The sequence below is a fragment of the Arachis ipaensis genome, chromosome B7, assembly GCF_059453495.1.
Source record: "Arachis ipaensis isolate K30076 ecotype BB chromosome B7, ASM5945349v1, whole genome shotgun sequence".
Taxonomy (NCBI): domain Eukaryota; kingdom Viridiplantae; phylum Streptophyta; class Magnoliopsida; order Fabales; family Fabaceae; genus Arachis; species Arachis ipaensis.
In genome coordinates this window covers 137,556,649-137,577,307 of record NC_142442.1, presented here as the reverse complement: position 1 = coordinate 137,577,307, position 20,659 = coordinate 137,556,649, and the positions used below count along the sequence as shown (strand labels likewise).

Genomic DNA, 20,659 nt, shown 5'->3' with positions numbered 1-20,659 from the left:
AATTCTAGTAAAACTATTTTTTGGTTCATTACGAGGGATTAGTATTCACCAGAGAGCCTGTTGTTTTGGTCGACAGGCCCAAGAGACAGAAATTATTTCCTCTGGTGGCAGAATACAAATACAAAGAAAGGGATGAGCCGGAAAAAGAAAAAGAAAAAGGGAAACATGATTAAAAAATAAAAAAAAGCCATGGGGGTACACCGGGATACAGGCCCAGATGAACTTAACTTGATATAGAGTCATACAGAATGGAGGGGATATGTTTAAAACATCTCTATGTAGTTCATGTGAGCCTTCTATTTACCAATACAGAACTTCCCAAATATATTTGATAATACTTCTTCAGATATATCTTCTCCACTTATCTGTCCAAGGGATAATGCAGCATCCCTCAAATCAATTGTCCAAAAATCTAATGGTAGTTCCTCCTTTATTGACGATTGTAACCTTTCAAGAGCTTCCTTGGTCCGAACAAGTTGTTCACATTGTCTCTGAACCATACAATTATATCAGAACAAATGAACAATGCAATCACATCCTATCTTTACCCCTCTTTTATGTGTGTCTGTGTGCTTGCAAATCTTAGGAAAAAGTCACGTAGTAGAAAAATATTGGAAAAAAAATGCATGCAACACTTGGTAAAAGAGGTATATCCTCAACCTTCACCTCTAGTTCAATTCAAACAAATATAGATACATGATCCCAGCACTCTCCCATGCAAAAGGTAAAAAGAAACATTTAAAGCTAAGACTTTGGGAATTGTGAGAGAACCAAAATGGTAAAGTACCTGATTGACAGTCCATTGGCGACCCCCAGAAGGAATGGCATCAAGTCCCACAAGCTCTAGTACTGCCCTCTCTAGGTCTTGTAATCCTTGACCGGTAACAGCACACGTAAACACGCGTTTACTGAAGATATCATGACTCTGACATCCTCTGTCCCAATCTGTCTCAGCGCGTGGATTGCAATCTATCTTGTTGACCGCAAGTATTACTGGGATCAAGGATCCAGTTGAACTCTAATTAAAGAAAGATTTTAATAGGATGGAAAACAACGCAGAAAGATTTAGTAAAGACTGAAAAACAAACAAACAACTTTCACTTTCTAAACAGAATGACAGACAATAATCACACATATCAATCTTAATGCCAAAAGAAAGAGATCCGGTATAATTTAATATTATAATGTTTCAGGGCCTTTATCCCAGAATCAGAGTGTGTCAATAACTCAATATTTATAAGATGGCCAAGTTGTGTTTGCCAGTTTTTCATATGAATTCTGAAACGATATTAAGAAAGTGGTAACCTGTCTAGTTCTATGCTAGCCAATGTTTGTGCCAAAATTTGCGTTATCCAAATCTTTCTTCCCCAAAATAAAAATGTTTTATTTCTATCTATATCAAGATAAATACTAAATATCATGAACAAGATAGGAAGAAAATGAAGATAGAGGATTATAGGGTAAAACCTTAGCAGACTGAATCCTTTCTAGAAGTTTGGTGTCTTCAGAAGTCCACCCTTCAACAGCACTCACAGTCATGATAATTAGATCAGCACCCCTAGCAACAGCTTCTGATCTCTCTACACCTGTTAAGGGAACAGAAATAAATATCAGTACATGGAGAAATGAGTTCAAGTAAGAAGAAAAATACCGACATCCATGCACAAGATTTATTGCCATAAGACGAAGTCCTTATCCCTAACTGATATCCTTTACAAACTTAAGACTTATTCCAGTGCTCCAGTAATCCATACACTAATCATAACATAAATCAGTCTCTTTGGTGGTGCAAGATAAAAACTTAAATTTGCGTTGATCTAAAAGGAAAGAAAACCTCACCAATCTTTTCCACAACATCATCAGTGTCCCTGATTCCTGCAGTATCAAGAAGGGTTATAGGGATACCATTGACACTGACACTTGCTTCAATTACATCACGAGTGGTTCCAGCAATTTCAGTAACTATTGCCCTCTCACTCTGCATGCTACAAGAACACCATGCTCAATAAGTTAAATAATCAAAAAGTTAAATAATACAGTTAGATGATCATCAAGTTATTATCAGGGAAAAAAAACGTGACTCATTTCACGTTAGTTGCGACCAGCTAATTGTGTCCCAACAAATTTTACAAAAGCTTGTTAATCTTGGTAGCAAATTCAAGTCATGAGAAAACTCGAGAAATGGTAGTATATTATATTTAGCCTTCCTAGGTGTGGCAAAGTAGCCTTGACTTTTCAATCTCTCATTGCAAGGTTAATACCTAGACCGAAGATTCCATAAATGAAACAAATATCAAAATTAAATTATTTAATATTGCATCGATAAAATGACAGGACTTACTTTGCTCCATGCATTTAGAAGGCTTGACTTGCCAACATTTGGACGGCCAACAATTGCTATCTACAAGAAAACCATATTGAAAGAGAACAATATTCAGCAACTATTACAGTTTGACGAAATTCAAATGAATATGGACGTAGAAAAGTTGTCTTCATTGAAAGAGAACAATATTCAGCAACTATTACAGTTTGCAATGGACTAATACAAAGGCGTCATTCAGATCATACCTGTAATCCAGACTGCAGAAGCCTGTCGTAATTTTCTGCCTCCAATGCACTCTCAACATCTTGCGACATGCTATGAATTTTATCCATAATAATATTCAAATCCAAAGGAGGCATCTCATCCTCAAAATCTAAACGAGCTTCAATCTCAGTAAGCAACTCAATGCACTGCATTCTCAACGATCTTACAAGAGAGGAGAAACCACCCTATCCAAGAAGAAACATTTTTGTTTTTTTTTTTTTGGTTAAATTTCAGTATAATTTCCCCAGCAGTCAAAAGTAACAGATATAAATACCAAAACCATTAAATGCAATTACACAAGCCCATCTAACAAAGAAATTATTACATGCTCAAGAAGCAGCACCAGCTAGATTACGCTCTACATAATAAGAGACTGTAAAATGTCCAAGCTAGTGATAATTTCTATCCTCAACTGTCGTTCTATAATTGAATGAGTACAATTTAGTTGGTGCTCCTTGAGAGTTTTAGAATTTCTCCATCTAATATCTAACACTAACAAAAATGCACAATCACAAACACATTTTATTGCATTGCAAAATCAAATCAAACCAAATTCGAGTTAGACATGCCTGGATTCCGGCCAGTGCTGCATCTGCAGCAGCCACAGACTTGGCGGTAATCAACCTTCCAACATTCTCAGCTTGTGATAGATCCAACCGACCATTTAGAAACGCACGAAGCGTAAACTCTCCTTAAAAAAAAACACAATGAAATTTGGAACACAACTCTACTTCAGACAACAAAAACATTCATTAATTGCAAGCATTGCTCCAATTAACTAACTATCACAGTAAGAAGTAAAGTTGAGAGGGAGAGAGAGAGAGACCTGGCTGAGCAAGTGTAGCTCCAGCTTCCAAGCAAGTTCTGAGAACTCGGCGCAGACACACTTCACTTCCATGACACTGAATCTCAACAACGTCCTCGCGCGTGTAAGATTTTGGCGCCAGCATCGGCACCGCCAAAACCTCATCGATCACATTTCCCTCCGAATCCAAAACGACTCCGTACTCCACCACGTGGCTCATCGGTTTCCAATCATTGTTCTTGCTCCTTTTGGCGGGTCGAAACACTCGACCCGCCACGGAAACCGCAGAAGGACCTGAGAGTCGAACGATTCCGACGGCGCCAGGTGGACCTCCCAACGACGTTACTATCGCCGCGATTGTGCTCCCTTTCTCAACTACGTCGCTTGGAGTAACGTTTCTCGCCACGCGCTCGTCTCTGTTGAGCAGCAGCGCGTGGTTCTCTGGACCTTTGGAAGTTGCGGTGGCGTGGAGTTTGCGAGGTTTAGGGGAGAGAAGGAGGAAGTGACACGTGGCACGGATGGTACAGAGTGCAGGCATAGATGTGCGCGGTGGCGGAATGAGGCAGTTAATGTGGCGAAGGAGAACCCGGAGGGCGGGTAAGTGCGCCATCACTGCGTTTGGTTTTTCTGAGGCTCGTAACATTCGTTATCTGCATTCTCCTGTGATTTGTCCGTACTCACACCCGGATCCTCAATGAGGCCTGGCCCATATAAGGCCCATGAAATAGTTAAGGCCCATATCTAGGCAATTTGGAAATTTTCATTGTATTGACTATTGACCCAGAACATCATTATCATCAATGTAGATTTGTAGTAGCATGAAAAAAAACCATCAAGTCTTAAAATATCAACATGATGATGACAGGGAGTCAAGGAAGTCATTCTTGTATCTAAAGACTGTAGGAGTAAAGATTAAATGAGAGGCTCGTTTCTTCTTCAACGACACATCTTTAGTAAATTGAGCTTTGCTTTCAGTCGTTTACCTCCTTTCCCCTCATTAAATGATAATAAAGTCAAAACACAATGTCACTGGAAAATTTCAAAGGAAGAACGTTTGTCTTGTTAATGATTGAGCATTAAGACTAATGTGTTTGAAGTATTGAAATGCTTATATGTTTTTTAAGTAGTAATTTTTTGGGTATATCTTGAAACATATAATTCCATGAAAGGACCTTCAAAAAGTAATAAATAATCATCTAAAAGTAAATATTGGAACTACTATTTGAATGTGCATTTGCATTCACCATTCCCAAGTCCCCACTACCTGGACGTTTTCCGGTGTTCATACATTCCCCCATTGAAGCCCCGGCCCCCTCTTAATTTTTTAAGACCAAAAAGAAAGGCAACATAATAATAAAATATTAAAACAGCTACATAGTACAATATTATTATTATTACCAGCACCATGCACCAATTGAGAAAGGTGCATTCTATGGTGCCTATTTATATTTGCCTAACTTATTAAAACAAGATAAAAATTAATATTTAAATTAAAAATATAAAAATAAATGATTTTTTAATATTTAAAATTTACCATATAATATAAGTTCGGCAATTTCGACACCAAAATTATAGGCACTATAAAATTTGCCATTGAGAAAATGGTTAAAGATTTGTTACAACTTTCGTACATTCAGTGTCTGAATCTGACATCAGACATACTTTTTACCTCTTTTTTTTCTTCTTTTGCTTTTTACGAAGCCTGCTTGAATTGTATGTATGAATCTGGCGTTGTTTTGCCTCTTGGTTCATTCAAGAGCCAAACATTATTTACATATCCAGCATCCAATGCTTAACGTTCCTAGCACCAAGAATCACAACCACCAAATGGTAGAAAAAGTAATACATAATACAGAAAAAGAAAGTAATTACTTTTCAGGGAGATTACAGAGAGTGAGAGATGAACAGCTTCCCTTTTACTGAAAAAAAAATACACTTTTCCCTCTCATTATACAGACAACTAGGTTAGATTCCTATGGTTTTGTTTCTCAAGCAAAAAGAAGGGAAGGAGTTAATGCTTATTAGAGTTATTTAATGATTTTACATCTTATACTATACTTGTGTGCATGTATATGTATTTGCCCACTTTAGGATAAGGATATCCATATCATATAGCACTAACTATCAGATAGGCCATTATCATCTACCCACTTTATTATTTCCTTTTTTTTTTATTAGTGATGGACCATCTCACTCACTCTTGATCCTATAGTTGACTATAGCAGAAACCACATTGGCCTCTCTTCTCTTTTAACATTTCACATTTGTGCATGTCCCATTTCAGTTTCCTCTCTCTTCTCTTCTCTCTGTTTGAATGCAAAATTGAGATCATTGTTCATTGTTCTTTCATGGGTCCTCAGCTAGCTTTGGAGAACAATATGCAACTGCCTCTGCAACTGTGAGGAAGATCTTGTTCTCACCAATCATGTTTGCAAGCTTTGATGTGTAAATCTTGTCAATCACCACTGGGCCAGGATTTGCCAGAACAAGCTGTGTCCAAACAAAGAAAAATTAAAGAGACTCCTTTTGGTAAGATACTAGTTGTCCATGATAATATGTTCAGCTTGAATTATTGTTGATTTCATTTGTTTCATATAGCAACCATAATATATAGTTTGGTTACCTCAACATCTCTCTTCTCAAGACTTCTGTGTAACTCTTCAAGGGCATGGATGCCACTGGTGTCTATGTCAGTAACGGCTGCACAAAGAACACAAAGTATAAGTTAGTTAATACTTATAGAAAACTAACAAACCAGAACAGTATGTTCTTGCTTGACATAAAAATCAGATAAAAACCAAGGTAGAGAATAGAGAGACTCTCACGTGACATTTCAACAATCAAAAACTGGATTCTTGTTTGGTAATCTCCTTTTCCTTGTTCTTCTTCATCCATCAACCATCTTAGTATCCTGCAAGAGAGAGATCGCATCACTTTCAAATCCTTTTGTAGATTAGAAGAGGGATATTAAACAATGTTTATGCAGAATATGTCAATTTGAAACAAAGAAGGACCACATCTTCTACCTTTCTTTGACATAATTGGAGTTGGAGAAATATATTGCAGAATCAACTCTCACAATAAGTACACCTGGAACCTTACTAGCTTCTGGGTATTGATGGATGTTTCTATACACAGTTGTTCTAGGAATCTTCCCCAAAATACAAGTTCTAGGCCTTGTAACTTGTAGTAGAATCTTTGCAAAGGATATAGAAACCTGCCACAAAAATTGACCAGTAGAAACTACTTCACATTTTGAAAGCATAAGATAACTAAGCATACATTAATTAATATTTAGTACTTACAGCAATTAGAAGTCCTATCTCAACAGTGGCAAAAACAACACCAAAGAATGCTCCCATGCAAGCAACAAAATCAAATTTATCAATCTTCCAAATCAAAATAGCTGCCTGATAGTCCACAAGGTTGATGACAGCAGAAATGATGATTGAAGAAAGAATGGCATTTGGAGTGTAATGGAAAAGGGGAGTGATGAATTCCAGGGTTAAGAACACAACTACAGACATCACAATATTAGATACTGCAGTTTGACAACCAGCCATGAAATTCACTGCTGACCTAGAGAAAGAACCTGAAAGCAACAGAAAGATAGATTAGAATCTTGCACTTCAATGATGAACCACAAAACAATACCATAAGATGATTATAATCCTTATTCTCTTTTATATTCCAAAGTCCTTAAAGAAAATAGTGAAGAGTGATAGACTCATTTCTCCCCTATTTTGATTTATTAGTAGAAGCAAACAGTGGATAGTTATTGCTTAGTTTTTCTTTCCTTTGGCTCATAATATTTATCACTTTAGTTATTTCATGAAGTTGAATTCAAGCTTACCAGTTGCAACATAACATGAAGTCATTGAACCTACAACATTCATAGCTCCTAATGCTACCATTTCTTTGTTTCCATCCAGTTGATAGTCCTTCACAGATGCAAATGTTCTTCCAATTGCTACAGCTTCCTGATAGCAGAAATGCAACGGTTCGATTGGAATATGGAGGAATATAAACTTTTCAAGAGAGGTATACATTAATGTCAAGATTTATTACTTACAGTTAGTGCTATCATGCCTGCCATGACACCAATTCTAAAACCTTTCCCAAGGTAGTCACCGGTGAAATATATTTCTTTAACAGATGAAGGATTGATCCCTTTTTTAATGTTTCTAACCTTCACATATAAATAGACACATATTTAGTTCTGCTGCATTTATAGTCATTCTTGATTCTGACTCCAATCATATGAATAACACAGGGTTCTATCTATTTTACTTACAATTTCTACTCCATGTTTATCTGCACGTGTTATGAATACAAAAAAAGTGGACAAGATAACACATATCAATGGGGCAATTGCTGGCACCCAGAAGAACTTTTTATTCTTCTTTCCCTGATCCACATAACAGAAAATGATGAGAGGATCATTACAATCCTACTTATAGAATTAAAAGAACAAACAGCCAAAATTAATAGGTTTAATGTCTTTACAATGAATTTGGCAAATAGAAGAAAACCCAAGAAGCTTGCTCCAATGAGTATAGTTTCCCAATTCCACTGCAAGATGTTAGATAAATCAATCAGTTTCATGCATGCATAAGGAAAACACTAATTAGAAATTGTTGTTTAGGCAGGACTTATTTATAAGGAGCAGTGATAGATAGAATAACCCATTTTTTCACTTGTATATCCTTATTACTCCATCACCATATAGGTGACTCAATATTCTTTATTTAGTAGGAGAAACACTCTATTATCTCGTAACACAGTGATTAGTCTATGAATATACAATAAGTACGTCTTATTATATATCATTGGCATGTGTATAAATAATCCTATATTATTGTTTGTCTGTGTGCGCACGCACGCGTGAGAGAGAGAGAGAGAGAGACATACTCCATGATGGGCTGTGGAGACTACTGAATGCATCACATTGACAATATCAGTTTTTTTTGTGAAATTTTTTGTTTGAATCCCAAGAAAGCCCTTAAGTTGTTGAAGGGCAATGGTGATGGCAGCACCCCCCATAAAACCAACAATAGCTGCATGGGACAGGAAGTCAATCAAGAATCCCAACCTGAAAACAAGAGAAAAAATCATCATCATATGATGTTGTAAACCGTGGAATCTTCATTTGCTTAGGCAAAGGTAAATACAAATTCCCTTGTATATGATACCTGAAAATCCCAAGTGTTGCTTGAGTAATCCCAGCAAAGAAAGTGGCTGTGAAGGCAAGTCTCAGATATTCCTCTGGATGTGTAGTAGGATCAATCTCATTACTAAGTGAGGTTCCCAACAAGAGAGAAACCACTGCCACTGGTCCTATTGCGATATCACGGGAGCTACCCATGACAGCATAGATTAGTGGTGGAACAAAGCTTGAGTCTGCAAATGGCAACACAAAAATCTCAGTCCAACGAAAAAAAGCAAGGTAATCAAACCAAAGAGTTTAGATGAATTCATAATTTAGTAAAATCGACTCAAGTTCGATTTGAGGACCTAAACTTATAAACTCCTAAGTTAACTTAAGAGTTAGATATTTTTGGACAAGCTAAGAGACTTACACAGTCCATATTCTGGTTGCAACTTTGCAAGCTTGGCATATCCGATATCCTGTTTTTTTCAAGTCAATTATTAAGAAAAGTGAACTTAAAATATCTTCAAGTGAAAAGCACAAATTCATGATCTTAGTAATGAAAATTTAGTACCTGGGGAATGCAAAGACTCGCAATAGTTAGGCCAGATATAAGATCTCCTCTAAACTTCTTAAGGTTATAACTTCTCCCCCAGTTGAGTATGGGGAACAAGGCCTCAATACCGAGGACGAACTTTCGCGATTTCGGTTGGTCCTTGAAGGATCTTAGAGGATCATCAGCAAAGAATGTCTCCTTGATGGTTGCCTTGAATTCTTGGAACAGGTTCTGTCGTGGAGGAATTCCCACTTTGTGCACATATGGTGGTGCCTGTTGTTGGCCTTGTGATGAAGATATTGAAAAGCTTCTCTCATCCATCTGTTTTGTTTCAAGGTTCTCTTCAGCTGAAGCACCCATTGAAGACATTAACAATAATGCCCCTTCACCTATACAAGGTTATTATGTTGCATGCAGTTTATCAATACATAACACAACCAGATGAAATATAATGTATGCAAAGTTCTGAGATGTTTCAACTTTTAACCCACCTGAATGGAACAAGTGTAAGCTGAAGGAAGCTTTGATTCTGGAGTAGGAGCTGTGAAGTTATGGGATAATATAACTCCAAGGACTGTGATAAGTCTAAGTCAATGTTATCAAGCTGAAACAAGCAGAAACATGAAAATATTAATGTGTGAACAGAGATATCATACATGTCACAGTCAATGCACTAATAATTTATGCATAATTTTCAACTCCTTTGAATTGTAAGTACCTAAGCTAAAGTCATATGGTCATCAAGCAATCTCATAATAACTGTAGTAGCTATGAGAAGAATAATGAATTTATAGATTAAGAGGGAAGAAGACTGTGTAAGGAGCACATTTTGTAGCATAAGAAAAGGGACTAGAGAAAAATTAAATAATGCATAGGAGGACAATCAATAATATTTAAAAAATGTACTTTAGGGAGAAAAAGAACTTAATTAAGTTTAAAAGTTCCATTAGAATAATATATTATATGGAAAACAATTATTTTTTTAGTGAGGAATATGATGCTTTGGTGTAACTGATCAAGACAAAGACTAAAATAATTTTGGAAAAGAATCAAGAGAAAAAAATAAGCTGACAATTCAGTTATACTAAGAGAAGCCAAGTTGTGAGCATTTTTACCCAATGAACAAGTGTAATAATCTTAGTCTTTGCCTCTTATTTCCAATGGCATAGAAAAACACTGATATACAAAAGTTATCTGAATATATATCACTTTCTATCGAACTTTAAAATAGTGATGAATTTAAATCCTAGTATAGAACATCTCAATCTCAGAAAAGAGATATTAGAAAGGAATCAAATGCTTTAAACATAAAGAAAATTCAAACAAAGAACCTAAAAGTCCATTCCTTTGAAATAGTCCTCACAAAAAATCAAACAAACCCGTGCTTGTCCAAGAGAATCAAAATAATTATCTTTAATTTCTTTCCTAATTGTTAATGTGAGTTGACGGTCAATAATAATTAACTCATGCATTATGCACTAAACCACAATCACAACAACAATACTAATACCAATAGTAATAATTTAATTAATCTATAAGGTGCTAAGAGAAGTTTTGTATAATTAATAACAGTAATTGCAATAGTAATGGTACAAACTAAATATGAGATAATGCTAACTTTGATCTCTGAATTTTTCAACGTTTGGAAATGACCAAATTAGTTCCTGAGTTTATAAATCTCAATCTCCATTCGTCTTTAATTCAATTAATGTTAACACAGAGTACTGATATAGAACGTTAAAGTGTAGTACTAAGACTTTAGTATGATTAAATATGTATTTCAAATTGGTTAATTGAATTCATTTTAGTCTCTACACCAATATAAAATTAATTAACCAAAATGAGTTTAATTAAAATACCTACTTGATCATATTAACTAACATGTGTCTAATACTCTAATTAACCAATTTAAAACGCTATTTGATTTCTTAGCCAAGTCATCTTACTGTTGGAGATGTGACGCTTATCAGTATTGGGTTAATTAATTATAGTTGAATTAAGAACGAACAAAGTGGAAATTACCACAATTAAATATATGTAATGTAGCATAACTTTTGATTAACGGGGCGCCGCAACATGTGCTCTGCTTACTTTAGAAAGACATGTACATATTACTATTCAGCATAGTAAAAGAGAACAACACAAAATAACGAAGAAGGTTTCCTTGTTTGAGAACATGACAAGATATGAAAATAAACTAAGACTACTTTTTCAAATAGGCCCCTTATGAGATGTGTTTTATGAACCACTAAGTGTCAACTTCCAAAAGAAAAAAAAATGTTAAGTGTGGGGATTTGGGGATGAGAATAAAGTGAAATTACAGAAACAGACACTAGCTACTCACCTCAACCTCACCTATGGTTGTTGTGATGCAAGCCATTGATAGTGGAGGATTCAATTCCAATAACACGTATAGGAGTATCCCACTTTAATTAACATTTCAGAAAATCAAAAGAGCATTGCGAGTCCAACTCTACCAAAAACGGAGAATGAAACAAGGCACCAAAAAGTGGGGGGAAAAAGGTGCATGCAGAGAGAGATTGGCAGAGAAACAAAGCAAATATAATGAGTCACTCACAGCACTTTGGGTTTTAGGTTTGGCTTTGCGATCCCCCACAATGGATGGTTCTCGTGCGTCTTTCTCAAAAGAATTGATTTTTTAATTTGCTTCGAATATGGCAGTTAATTTTTACTGCTAGTATAGTAATAGTATTAATTAAAGAAGAAAAGAAACAATAATAATCCCAGTGTGATATAGATATGATTATTGTCCAGGTTCGATGAATGTAATGCATGACCATAAATATAGGAGTAACATGCATTGTTAAGAATCATCCAACGCTCAATATTGCTAAAAAGCTCGTAAAACTCGGACACAGCACAAACGCTGTTTTTTTCTTTTTTTTTTTTTTTTAAGTTTTACCAGCTGAACTTGTTAAAAAAATACAGCATAACAGATAGAAAAAGTATAGGATACTAACATATTATCTGCTAACTTATTGTTAATAATAATTAATTATTATATTTTAAATAGATATATAAAGAGACACAAAAATGTATTTATAAAGATATTTCTATTAAACACAGCCATAAAAAATATATTTTTATTAGACACATCCACAAAAACACTTCTATTAAACACAATTATAAATAAGAGTTGGCAAAAATTGACAGAAATACCGTTGATAATGTAACGAAATTATAACAATTATTAACTGTTATCTTCGAACAATAGTATAAGAAAGTCTAAGAGAAATATTTTTATTAAAATCTAGTCAACATTTAATTAATAAAAAAATATATAATTTTATATTATTAGATTTAATTTTATATTATTAAATAATTAATTAATTATTACAAATCACAAAATATACTGATCCTCTATATTATTATAAAAAAGATATTGAGTATGTAAGGTGTTAGAACCTATTTGATTTTGGTATTGGTTTTTTTTTAATTCAAATAATGTATATTTTTTGTCACTAGAATTCATTAAAAATTTTAAAAATATTCTTATATTTTAATTTATTTTAATTTATTTATTAATTTTAATTTTTTTTAAAAATTCAACTATAAAAATATATTTGATGTAAATTAAAAATTTTTAAGATTAAATTAAAATAAAATAAAATAAAACTTAAAAATATTTTAAAATTTCTGATAAATTTTATAAATAAAAAGTATTATTTATCTTTTTTATTTTTAAGATTTAGTAAGAAAACAATAAACCCAGAATTTCATTGTTTTTAATATTTTTCTGTTTTCCAACATAATCCTAGATATAATGAACATTGAAACTAAAAAAAATATTAGCCAACCATATTTATATCTTTTTTATAAAATTGTCATATTGATAAGTGTACCTAATAGCAAAATCCTTTTATTTTGTAGATCCAACATTAACCGACTTATGTGTCTGGCCTCGTTAAATATCAAAGGAATTGATAGCCCAACTTTATCAAATGTTGTGTTTGGTTGCCGAGAAAAACTTCATATGAAAAGAGCTAATAACGACAACCGGCCAAACTCATAGAATAAGAACTTTGTTCACATCAACGACATAGAAATGCGTGTTTTCATTTGTCGTTAGCCATCTCTTAATCTATGTTTAAGTTATTATCTTAATTATATTTTGGATAATATTTAGTTAATTTAATATAGAATTATAGATTGAATTTTGTTCTAAACATATTTATGGTGGAAGTAATAATTTCTTAAATTTTCACCTTTGAAAATTACGTTAAAATTGTGATACAATATTAATTATTTGTTTTGATCTTTTATATTAAGAAAAAGTATGTTAATCTTGAGCTTTTACTTTTAACATATGCTTCGTCCATTCGAAATTTACATCAAGGCTTTGATTGGTTTCATTTTTTGAAAAAAAAAAAAAAAGGCTTGTAACTATGTTATGATACTAAAGCTAAGTCTTATTCTTATATTTATTTTAATAATAATTAGTTAGTAATGAATTTATATGATTTTCTAAATATTATAATATTACGAGATAATGATATTGTGTAATTTAATTTTGTTCATTTTGTACATAGTACTCAGGTTCTAATCCCATTTCCCCACTATTGGAAACATGTAGAATTACATTTTTATTTGGTGAAAAATATACAAAAGTACTAATTATATGTTATTTTATAACAATGTATATTATTTGCCAAAATTTTCAATATTAATTATTTTAATCATGAATTAATGAATACTAATTTGCTATGTTATCAAATTATTTTTTTGGGTATAATATGAATAGTTATTTATTGAAAAGCATTTTATTCTTTTTCTTTTATCCAAAACAAAATATAAAATATATATTTTTTTAATAATTTTTCATTCTAACGTCATTTTGGAGGATATCATTCAACTAATATTCATTTTTTAGTAAATTAAAAAAATTACATATTTGTACTTTTAGTTTCGAAAGCATTTATGAAGAAAATTTTTCAATATTAAAAAAATTAATATAACATTATATATTATTTTTATTTGGATTTACTAAATATAACTGTTTTTTTTTTTTTGTACCAAAGATAGGAGACTCGAACCCGCAACCTCTTAATTGAATATGGGGAGACTATACCATTTGAGCTATTACTCATTGGCGAAATTTGAAAAGATAGGAGACTCGAACCCGCAACCTCTTAATTGAGTATGGGAGTCTATGCCATTTGAGCTACTAAATATAACTGTTATACTTAAAAAAAACAAAACTTTATCAACGGGTGTAAGAATTTGTCTTCAATAATAATGGTAATATTGCTGCGATGAAATTGAAAAGTCAAAGGAGGTAGGAAGACTAGAGACTTTTGTTGATTTTATTGGAGAAGTAGATTGGTTGGGTCAACGCTTGCTGTTATGACTTTATGAGATTTTCTTTCGGCTTTGCGGCATACGTGTAAGTGTAACAAAATATTAAATATATAATATTTCCATTGCATGGGTCCGAATATGGTTGCATTTCGTGGCCACATTCATGCGCTTGCTGAATTTAATTATCGTCAATAATCTTTGCCTTTATTACAATTCATTACTTCCACGGCATGCAGCAGCAATTCCAACTTCAACCTACAATGCAAATCGCTAAAATTCAGCAGAATCAAGGAGAAGAATGCGGCGACTAGAAAATTATTTAATTTGCATAATTATATTTATTTGTGTTTAACTGTTTATTATTAATCCTAAGAGTCTTATTAATATGTTTTAAGAACACATTTTAAAATTATTTTATTAAAAACTATTAAAAATAATATTTTATGATCAATGTATTAAATTATATATTTTTTGGTATGATATTGTTTTATTGATTTTTTAGCAAATCCAAGTGGTTTAATGTCTAAATTTTGGGAGAAAAATTTACTCATCTTTATGAGTATCAGTTTTTGAAAGTACATCAAAGATTCTTTCAATTGATTAAACTAACAAAAGAAAGTCTGAAAAGAAAACAAATAAATTTAAAAGTAAAATTACTGAAAAGGAGTAAAATGACATTAAATTAAAAAAAAAAAGCAAGAAATTGTCTTCCAAAAGATCCAATGACTTTGAAATTAAATACAAAATATAGAATTTTAAAAGAAAATAAACTTGCTTGAAAAATAGTTTTGCAAGAAAAATAAAGATTACAAGAAGAGTTAATAGTCAAAATCGTCTCTGAAAGATACCCGATCTCCATTTTGGTCCTCGAAAGATAAAGTTAATCAAAATCGTCCCCGAAAGATACACGACTTGGTCACGTTAGTTCTTCCGTCAGTTGGATGATGACGTATGAAACACACAAAAATTTATCTCAAACATATGAAACACACAAAAATTTATTATATAATTTTTTTTAATACATAAATTTTGATTTTGAGCATATAACTTTGTTTAGGTTAACAAATACATACATTTCAATTTTGAGTATATATATATATATATATTCCAGCAAAATGTAATAATGTAAGAAAAATGTTTTAGAATAGAAAAGAATAAGCGAGATTTTGAGAAGAATTAAAGGAGAGATAATTTTATTGAAAAATTTTTTAAGAAAAAAATATACAATTACTAATTTTTTGTTTGTCAATTATATTTCTATTAAAATTAGTAGTATCAAAAAATATTTCAAATTTAATATTATCAAGAAAAAATAAAAAAAATTATATAAGGACTAATTTGATTACTTTTTAACATTTTAGGGATGAAAATGACTTATGTCTGAACTTTCAAGGACTATTTTGATTATAAATAATTTTTTTACATGTCAAGTGACACGTGGCATAACTGATTTGACACGTCAATCAATCATCTTGTAACACGTGGCATTAACCCACCACGTCATCATCCAACTGACGGAAGGACTAACGTGACCAAGTCGTGTATCTTTCGGGGACGATTTCGATTAACTTTATCTTTCGAGGACCAAAATGGAGATCGGGGTATCTTTTAGGGACGATTTTGACTATTAACTCATTACAAGAAATTTAAATGAAAATAACTCGCAGACTCAGGAATTCACTGGAGATATGAGTGTGCGAGAGTATTTTCTGATATGAGATTCCAACCCTATCCTTCTATTCTTCAACTATTTATAAAGTTTTTTAGTCAATCAAAATCAAGCAAATATATCCCACGTGAATATAATCTTAATTAATCATTTCCGTGCTTTGAATATTGTCCACAAATGCCATCAATTATCTTCACTTATCAACTTCTTCATTTCTTCTATTACTTCATTATTCTTAGATGAGTCCTTATCAATTGAAATTCACTCCCTTGTTGATATGCCATCTTCGATAAGCCCCATGAAGTAAGTTTCTACTTCAAAACTCAGAACTTATTTATTTTCGACAAACAAATTGTCCCTTTAGGATTGATGTGTCTATCGAGCTATCAGTAAAACGCTCAATCCTATTTTCTCTTAAGAATTTTAAAACTCATAACTAAACAATTAATTCAGATACAAGTCATTAACTTCCCACGTTTTCATTATTTCAAAAGTAACACTCAGAAAGATCCATTTCTCCATTAATTACTATCTTCTCTCTCTCCTTTAATCGTGACTTCTCAAAGAAGTTTCTTTATTTTCAAAATTTGAAAATTAAAAAAAAAACTTTATAAATCCTTCGTCTCCACATTTTTATTTTTTCTTTTCAAATTCATCTTCTTCCAATGGCTACGCCAATCTTTTTCTCAAGTTTTTTCGTGCACTCTTTTTCATCCGAAACCAAATCAACACTCATTTCTTTTTCTTTCCATCATTAATGGCCTCTTCTAAAACCCCAGAAACTTCAACAGCCAAAGACAAGGACAAACAAATTGTGACTGAAACTTTTGAGCAGTCTGATTTAAAAATACTGTCTCCATTCAAAGACTTTGAGAACATTACAAATGACAAAAGAATCTTTTTCCCTTTTACTGTCGAAGATGATACTTACTGTTTTATCAATCCTTTGCAAATCTTAGAACAAGTCAAGAAAAACGTCCTTTACTTTCCCAATGCTGAAGGAGAAGAATTGCTTATTAAATGAAACATTTTCATAGCATACTTTATTGATGGCAAAAAACATTTCCGAAACAATCACAAAGTCTCCTTCAAAACTGCCGATTTGTTCGCTTGGTACCAAAGACTCGAACCTGTAAAAGGCGAAGCTTGGAGAGCACAAGGTATACATGAACTCCTTCGTCTTTCTCATTTTACACCAACTACTCATCTTTGGATGATTGACACTGCGCTCTATTTTTAGAACAAGACTACAAACAATTTTCACTTGTCCTGTGGAATGGTTAGTCCCACACTCTTCGATGTAGCTGCTATCACTGGACTTTCGATGAGTAACCCTGTAGCTATATTCGATGTGAAGCCCACCAAATCCTATAACATTATCCAGAAGAACTCTTATGGAGACTTTATTAAACCCAATATGGGTAAAGAATGTAGTCCTATGACAGACGATGAAAGCATAGCCTTCTTGTACTATTGGCTAAATGCTATTGTCTTATGCTCGAGAAATATCTCGATGCAAAAACTATTTATCCCACTGGCCGCCTTACTTCATGAAGGGCACAGGTTCAATTTGGCCAAATTGCTCTTAGAAAATTTATATGATGAATTAGGGCAATTAATTGATAGTTTTTGAATGAAGTCTTCGATCAGTGAAAGAGGTTCCCTTTGGCTTCTACAATTTTGGCTAAATGCCATTTTTGAAAAACACATGAAACAGGGAGGAATTACAACTTCAAAAAAATAAAGCATTGAGGGTTTTCGATTAGTTACCTTTCAACCAAATTTTAAAGATGCACACTCGACTGAAGAGCTCTTTTGGGAAGCATTCTCGAAGTTTCATTCATGCAAGAATTTTTGAACTGAGGAATTAATGCTTGCTCCCTTTTCAAATCAAAGATAACAAAAACAAAGAGCACAAAAAGCTTCCACCAAGATTACCAAACCAACAAAGGTAAAAACTTAGTTAAATTCCTCTTTCATTTATTCTTCTAGAATTCTCATATTAAACTCTATTATCTTTATTTCAGAAACAATCATCCAACGAAAGTTCTTCCGATGAAAGCCCTCAACCTTCAAACAAACAAACTCCTTCCCATTCGAAAGATTCTTCCTCTTTTTCCAATGATTTCAAGTCGAATGATTCATCGGAAACTTCTTCTCACTTTTCGCACCACAAACCCAGAAGGTCTATCAAGATATATTTATTAACTAATTCAACATTAACTTTATCGATTTCAACTTTATTTTACCCATTACAACTTTTATCATAATAAAGGCTGGAAAAACCATTCGACCAACTCCTTTTGCATCAATGGTACAAGTTAACCCAAAAAAGAAGGAAGATCATCATTCAGGTTCATTTTCTTCTAGCGGCAATGTAATCTCTCATTATCTGCCACAAACTCAAAAAGCTCAATCACCTACTCAGCCAACGACTACTTCCATCATCTCTCCTAGATATTTAGTAGGTATAATTAAAATGGTGCTTATCATTTCCTCATCACCTTCTATTCTTTATCTAGATCAACATATTTCTCTGTCATTGATTAGGGCTATAACAACAGCTTTGCCCTTTTCAAACTTAGTTGGTGACAGAATCCCTTTAGGAACTATTTTCCCATTAGACGGGAAAACTACTCAAGAATAAACAGGAGTTACCACCTTGTCTTTACTATTGGAAGGTTCCCGTTGCACCATTGGTTGTCCATTCTTTCTTCCTCGAGGATATGGATAACGGTCTCGATAAAAACCTCGATGACCTCTTTGAAGGTTAGACCTATACTGCGCATCTCAATTACGAAACTCTTCACAATTTCGTATCCATTGCACACCCAAAGCTTGTGAACGATTCATTGAGGAAGGAAAATTCCTCTGAGGAACACCAGAACTTTGTCCCTCCTGCCTTCGAGAAAGTTGTTTTTGTCAAATTTGTTCTTCCTTATGAGCTAACTCTTTTTTCATTCTTTCTTTCTCAAATATAGCTGCAACATCAACATCAAACACGGTATTACAACGAGGGTATAAAGACACATCTCGATCTTTTAAATTTTGTTGCATCAAAAATTCCAACAACCCTTCACTGATGCCTGGATATACTGCTCGAACATTAGCTTTGAAATATGCTAAAGCAGTATCAAACTCATAAGAAAAACTAACCATATTGACCCCTAAAAGGCTCTGCAAAGTTTGTGCTAGCATCGAAGGGATCAGAGTCAACCTTCATGTCCTTTTTTCTATCATCGAACTTTAATCTCCCTTCCATAATTGCTTCTTGAATCAAGTCCCTGAAATGGACACAATTATTAGTTGAACTGCTAGTTGCTTGATAAAACTTAAAATAGGGTTTTCCCTTTAAATCTTTTGTCGAAAGCAATGTTTTACTCTCAGGCAAAACTAATTGTTTATCTTTAAGCAACACATCAAATATTTGATCAGATTTTGAAATATCAAAACTATACTTCTTTCCGCTCTTATATTTTGTATCATTAGATCTATCAACATTTGTGATTTTCTTAAGCAAAGAGCATACATAAAGTGGACCTTTCTTTAATTCAACAAATCAACTTCAGGAAACTTAAAATCAGATTCCTCACTCGAGAATTCCATTTCAACATATGAAACTTTTTCTTTTCAAGAAAAAGATTTAATTTTCAATATTTTTTCATTTAAAATTTTTTCTCTCTCTTTCCAAAGAATCTCTACCTGACGCACTCTTTCTGCCAAATAAGCCAAATCAGGTATATGAACATTAAGCAACTTCTGACACATATAAAAACCTAAACCCATAGTTGCTATTTTCACTACTTGACTTTCGGGAAGAGACACAACATCGACTTCGAACATTTTTTAAACGAATCATGAAGTCATCAATTGATTCTCCATCCTTGCGTTTCAAAGCTACCAAGTCAGTGACGGTCACATTTAACTTTCCTCTAAAAGACTGAGAATGAAAAGTACTCTCTAGTTGTGCCCAGGTTACAATTGAATTAGGCCTAAGATTAGAGAAACAAGTGAATGCATTCTTTGTTACAGAAGAAGGAAAAAACTTCATCTTTAAATTTTCATCATTCGCAAAGATTTCCAACTTCACCATGTATCGAGCAATATGCTCAGTGGTCGATTCACAATTTTCATCAGCAAACTTTGTTACTATTTTTGGATTTTTCATTCCCCTAGACGCTTTTGTTGCTTGCATAACAGCAGAAAAAGTAAAAACAAAATACGGTTGGTTTATGAAACCTACGTTGAAACCCACTCTATTAATCATATCTTCAATAATTCTAGTAACCTAGTATCTCTCACCATGTTGATTGGCTCTCATTCGAGCCAACACCTTATCCACATTTTGATCTCGTCGAACAACTTGAGGAGTATCTCTTTCAAAATGCATATCACCTCCCATATTTTCAGGTATATTCATCCCATTCTTCTGATTTATTTGCAAATTTTGATCTCCTTCATCATAGTCAACAATTCGAGCAATCCTTTCCACTTGTCTAGCAAGATGCTCAAATTTTGATTCATGATCAGTCATCATAGGGTTTAAAATTGTGGTCATTTGCTGGGTCAATAGA

At 33.1% G+C, this 20,659-nt stretch overlaps 2 protein-coding genes and 1 long non-coding RNA gene across 4 annotated transcripts; 1 reads left to right on the top strand and 2 right to left on the bottom strand.

Annotated features, from left to right (window-relative positions):
* Nucleotides 1-81: 81 nt before the first annotated feature.
* Nucleotides 82-4,120, bottom strand: LOC107606123 (tRNA modification GTPase). 2 transcript variants are annotated; one of them, XM_088492694.1, is made up of 8 exons: nucleotides 3,414-4,120; nucleotides 3,157-3,275; nucleotides 2,569-2,772; nucleotides 2,342-2,401; nucleotides 1,840-1,978; nucleotides 1,468-1,586; nucleotides 788-1,018; nucleotides 82-491 (listed from the first exon to the last, which is right to left on the bottom strand). In XM_088492694.1, the coding sequence occupies exons 1-8, from the start codon at nucleotides 4,033-4,035 to the stop codon at nucleotides 297-299; spliced, it is 1,689 nt and encodes a 562-aa protein (XP_088348820.1). In that variant the 5' UTR covers nucleotides 4,036-4,120; the 3' UTR covers nucleotides 82-296. The 2 variants fall into 2 exon arrangements, with proteins under 2 accessions (XP_088348820.1, XP_016163593.1); XM_016308107.3 differs by having other exon boundaries at nucleotides 3,157-3,278; nucleotides 3,414-4,115.
* Nucleotides 4,121-5,221: 1,101 nt separating this feature from the next.
* LOC107606121 (sulfate transporter 1.3) lies at nucleotides 5,222-10,267 on the bottom strand. Its single transcript, XM_016308106.3, has 15 exons — nucleotides 10,213-10,267; nucleotides 9,589-9,701; nucleotides 9,116-9,486; nucleotides 8,972-9,020; nucleotides 8,585-8,792; nucleotides 8,304-8,484; nucleotides 7,899-7,964; nucleotides 7,687-7,800; nucleotides 7,465-7,581; nucleotides 7,246-7,372; nucleotides 6,698-6,984; nucleotides 6,419-6,609; nucleotides 6,218-6,303; nucleotides 6,016-6,092; nucleotides 5,222-5,882 (listed from the first exon to the last, which is right to left on the bottom strand). Exons 3-15 carry the CDS (start codon nucleotides 9,464-9,466, stop codon nucleotides 5,739-5,741), a joined length of 1,998 nt encoding a protein of 665 aa, XP_016163592.1. The 5' UTR covers nucleotides 9,467-9,486; nucleotides 9,589-9,701; nucleotides 10,213-10,267; the 3' UTR covers nucleotides 5,222-5,738.
* On the top strand, nucleotides 5,781-9,853 carry LOC107606122 (uncharacterized). The gene is made up of 2 exons (XR_001612626.3): nucleotides 5,781-5,921; nucleotides 7,325-9,853. It is a non-coding gene; the product is annotated as an uncharacterized LOC107606122 (long non-coding RNA).
* Nucleotides 10,268-20,659: the final 10,392 nt, after the last annotated feature.

Coding starts and splice junctions, on each gene's coding strand:
- LOC107606123 (XM_016308107.3), bottom strand. CDS start 4,035: ATGTTACGAGCCTCAGAAAAACCAAACGCAGTGATGGCGCACTTACCC. Junction 2,402..2,568: donor TTCTGCAGTCTGGATTACAG/GTATGATCTGAA, acceptor GTTTTCTTGTAG/ATAGCAATTGTTGGCCGTCC. Junction 1,587..1,839: donor TGATGTTGTGGAAAAGATTG/GTGAGGTTTTCT, acceptor TTCCCTTAACAG/GTGTAGAGAGATCAGAAGCT.
- LOC107606121 (XM_016308106.3), bottom strand. CDS start 9,466: ATGTCTTCAATGGGTGCTTCAGCTGAAGAGAACCTTGAAACAAAACAG. Junction 6,304..6,418: donor TCCAATTATGTCAAAGAAAG/GTAGAAGATGTG, acceptor TCTCTCTTGCAG/GATACTAAGATGGTTGATGG. Junction 5,883..6,015: donor TTGAGAAGAGAGATGTTGAG/GTAACCAAACTA, acceptor GTTTGGACACAG/CTTGTTCTGGCAAATCCTGG.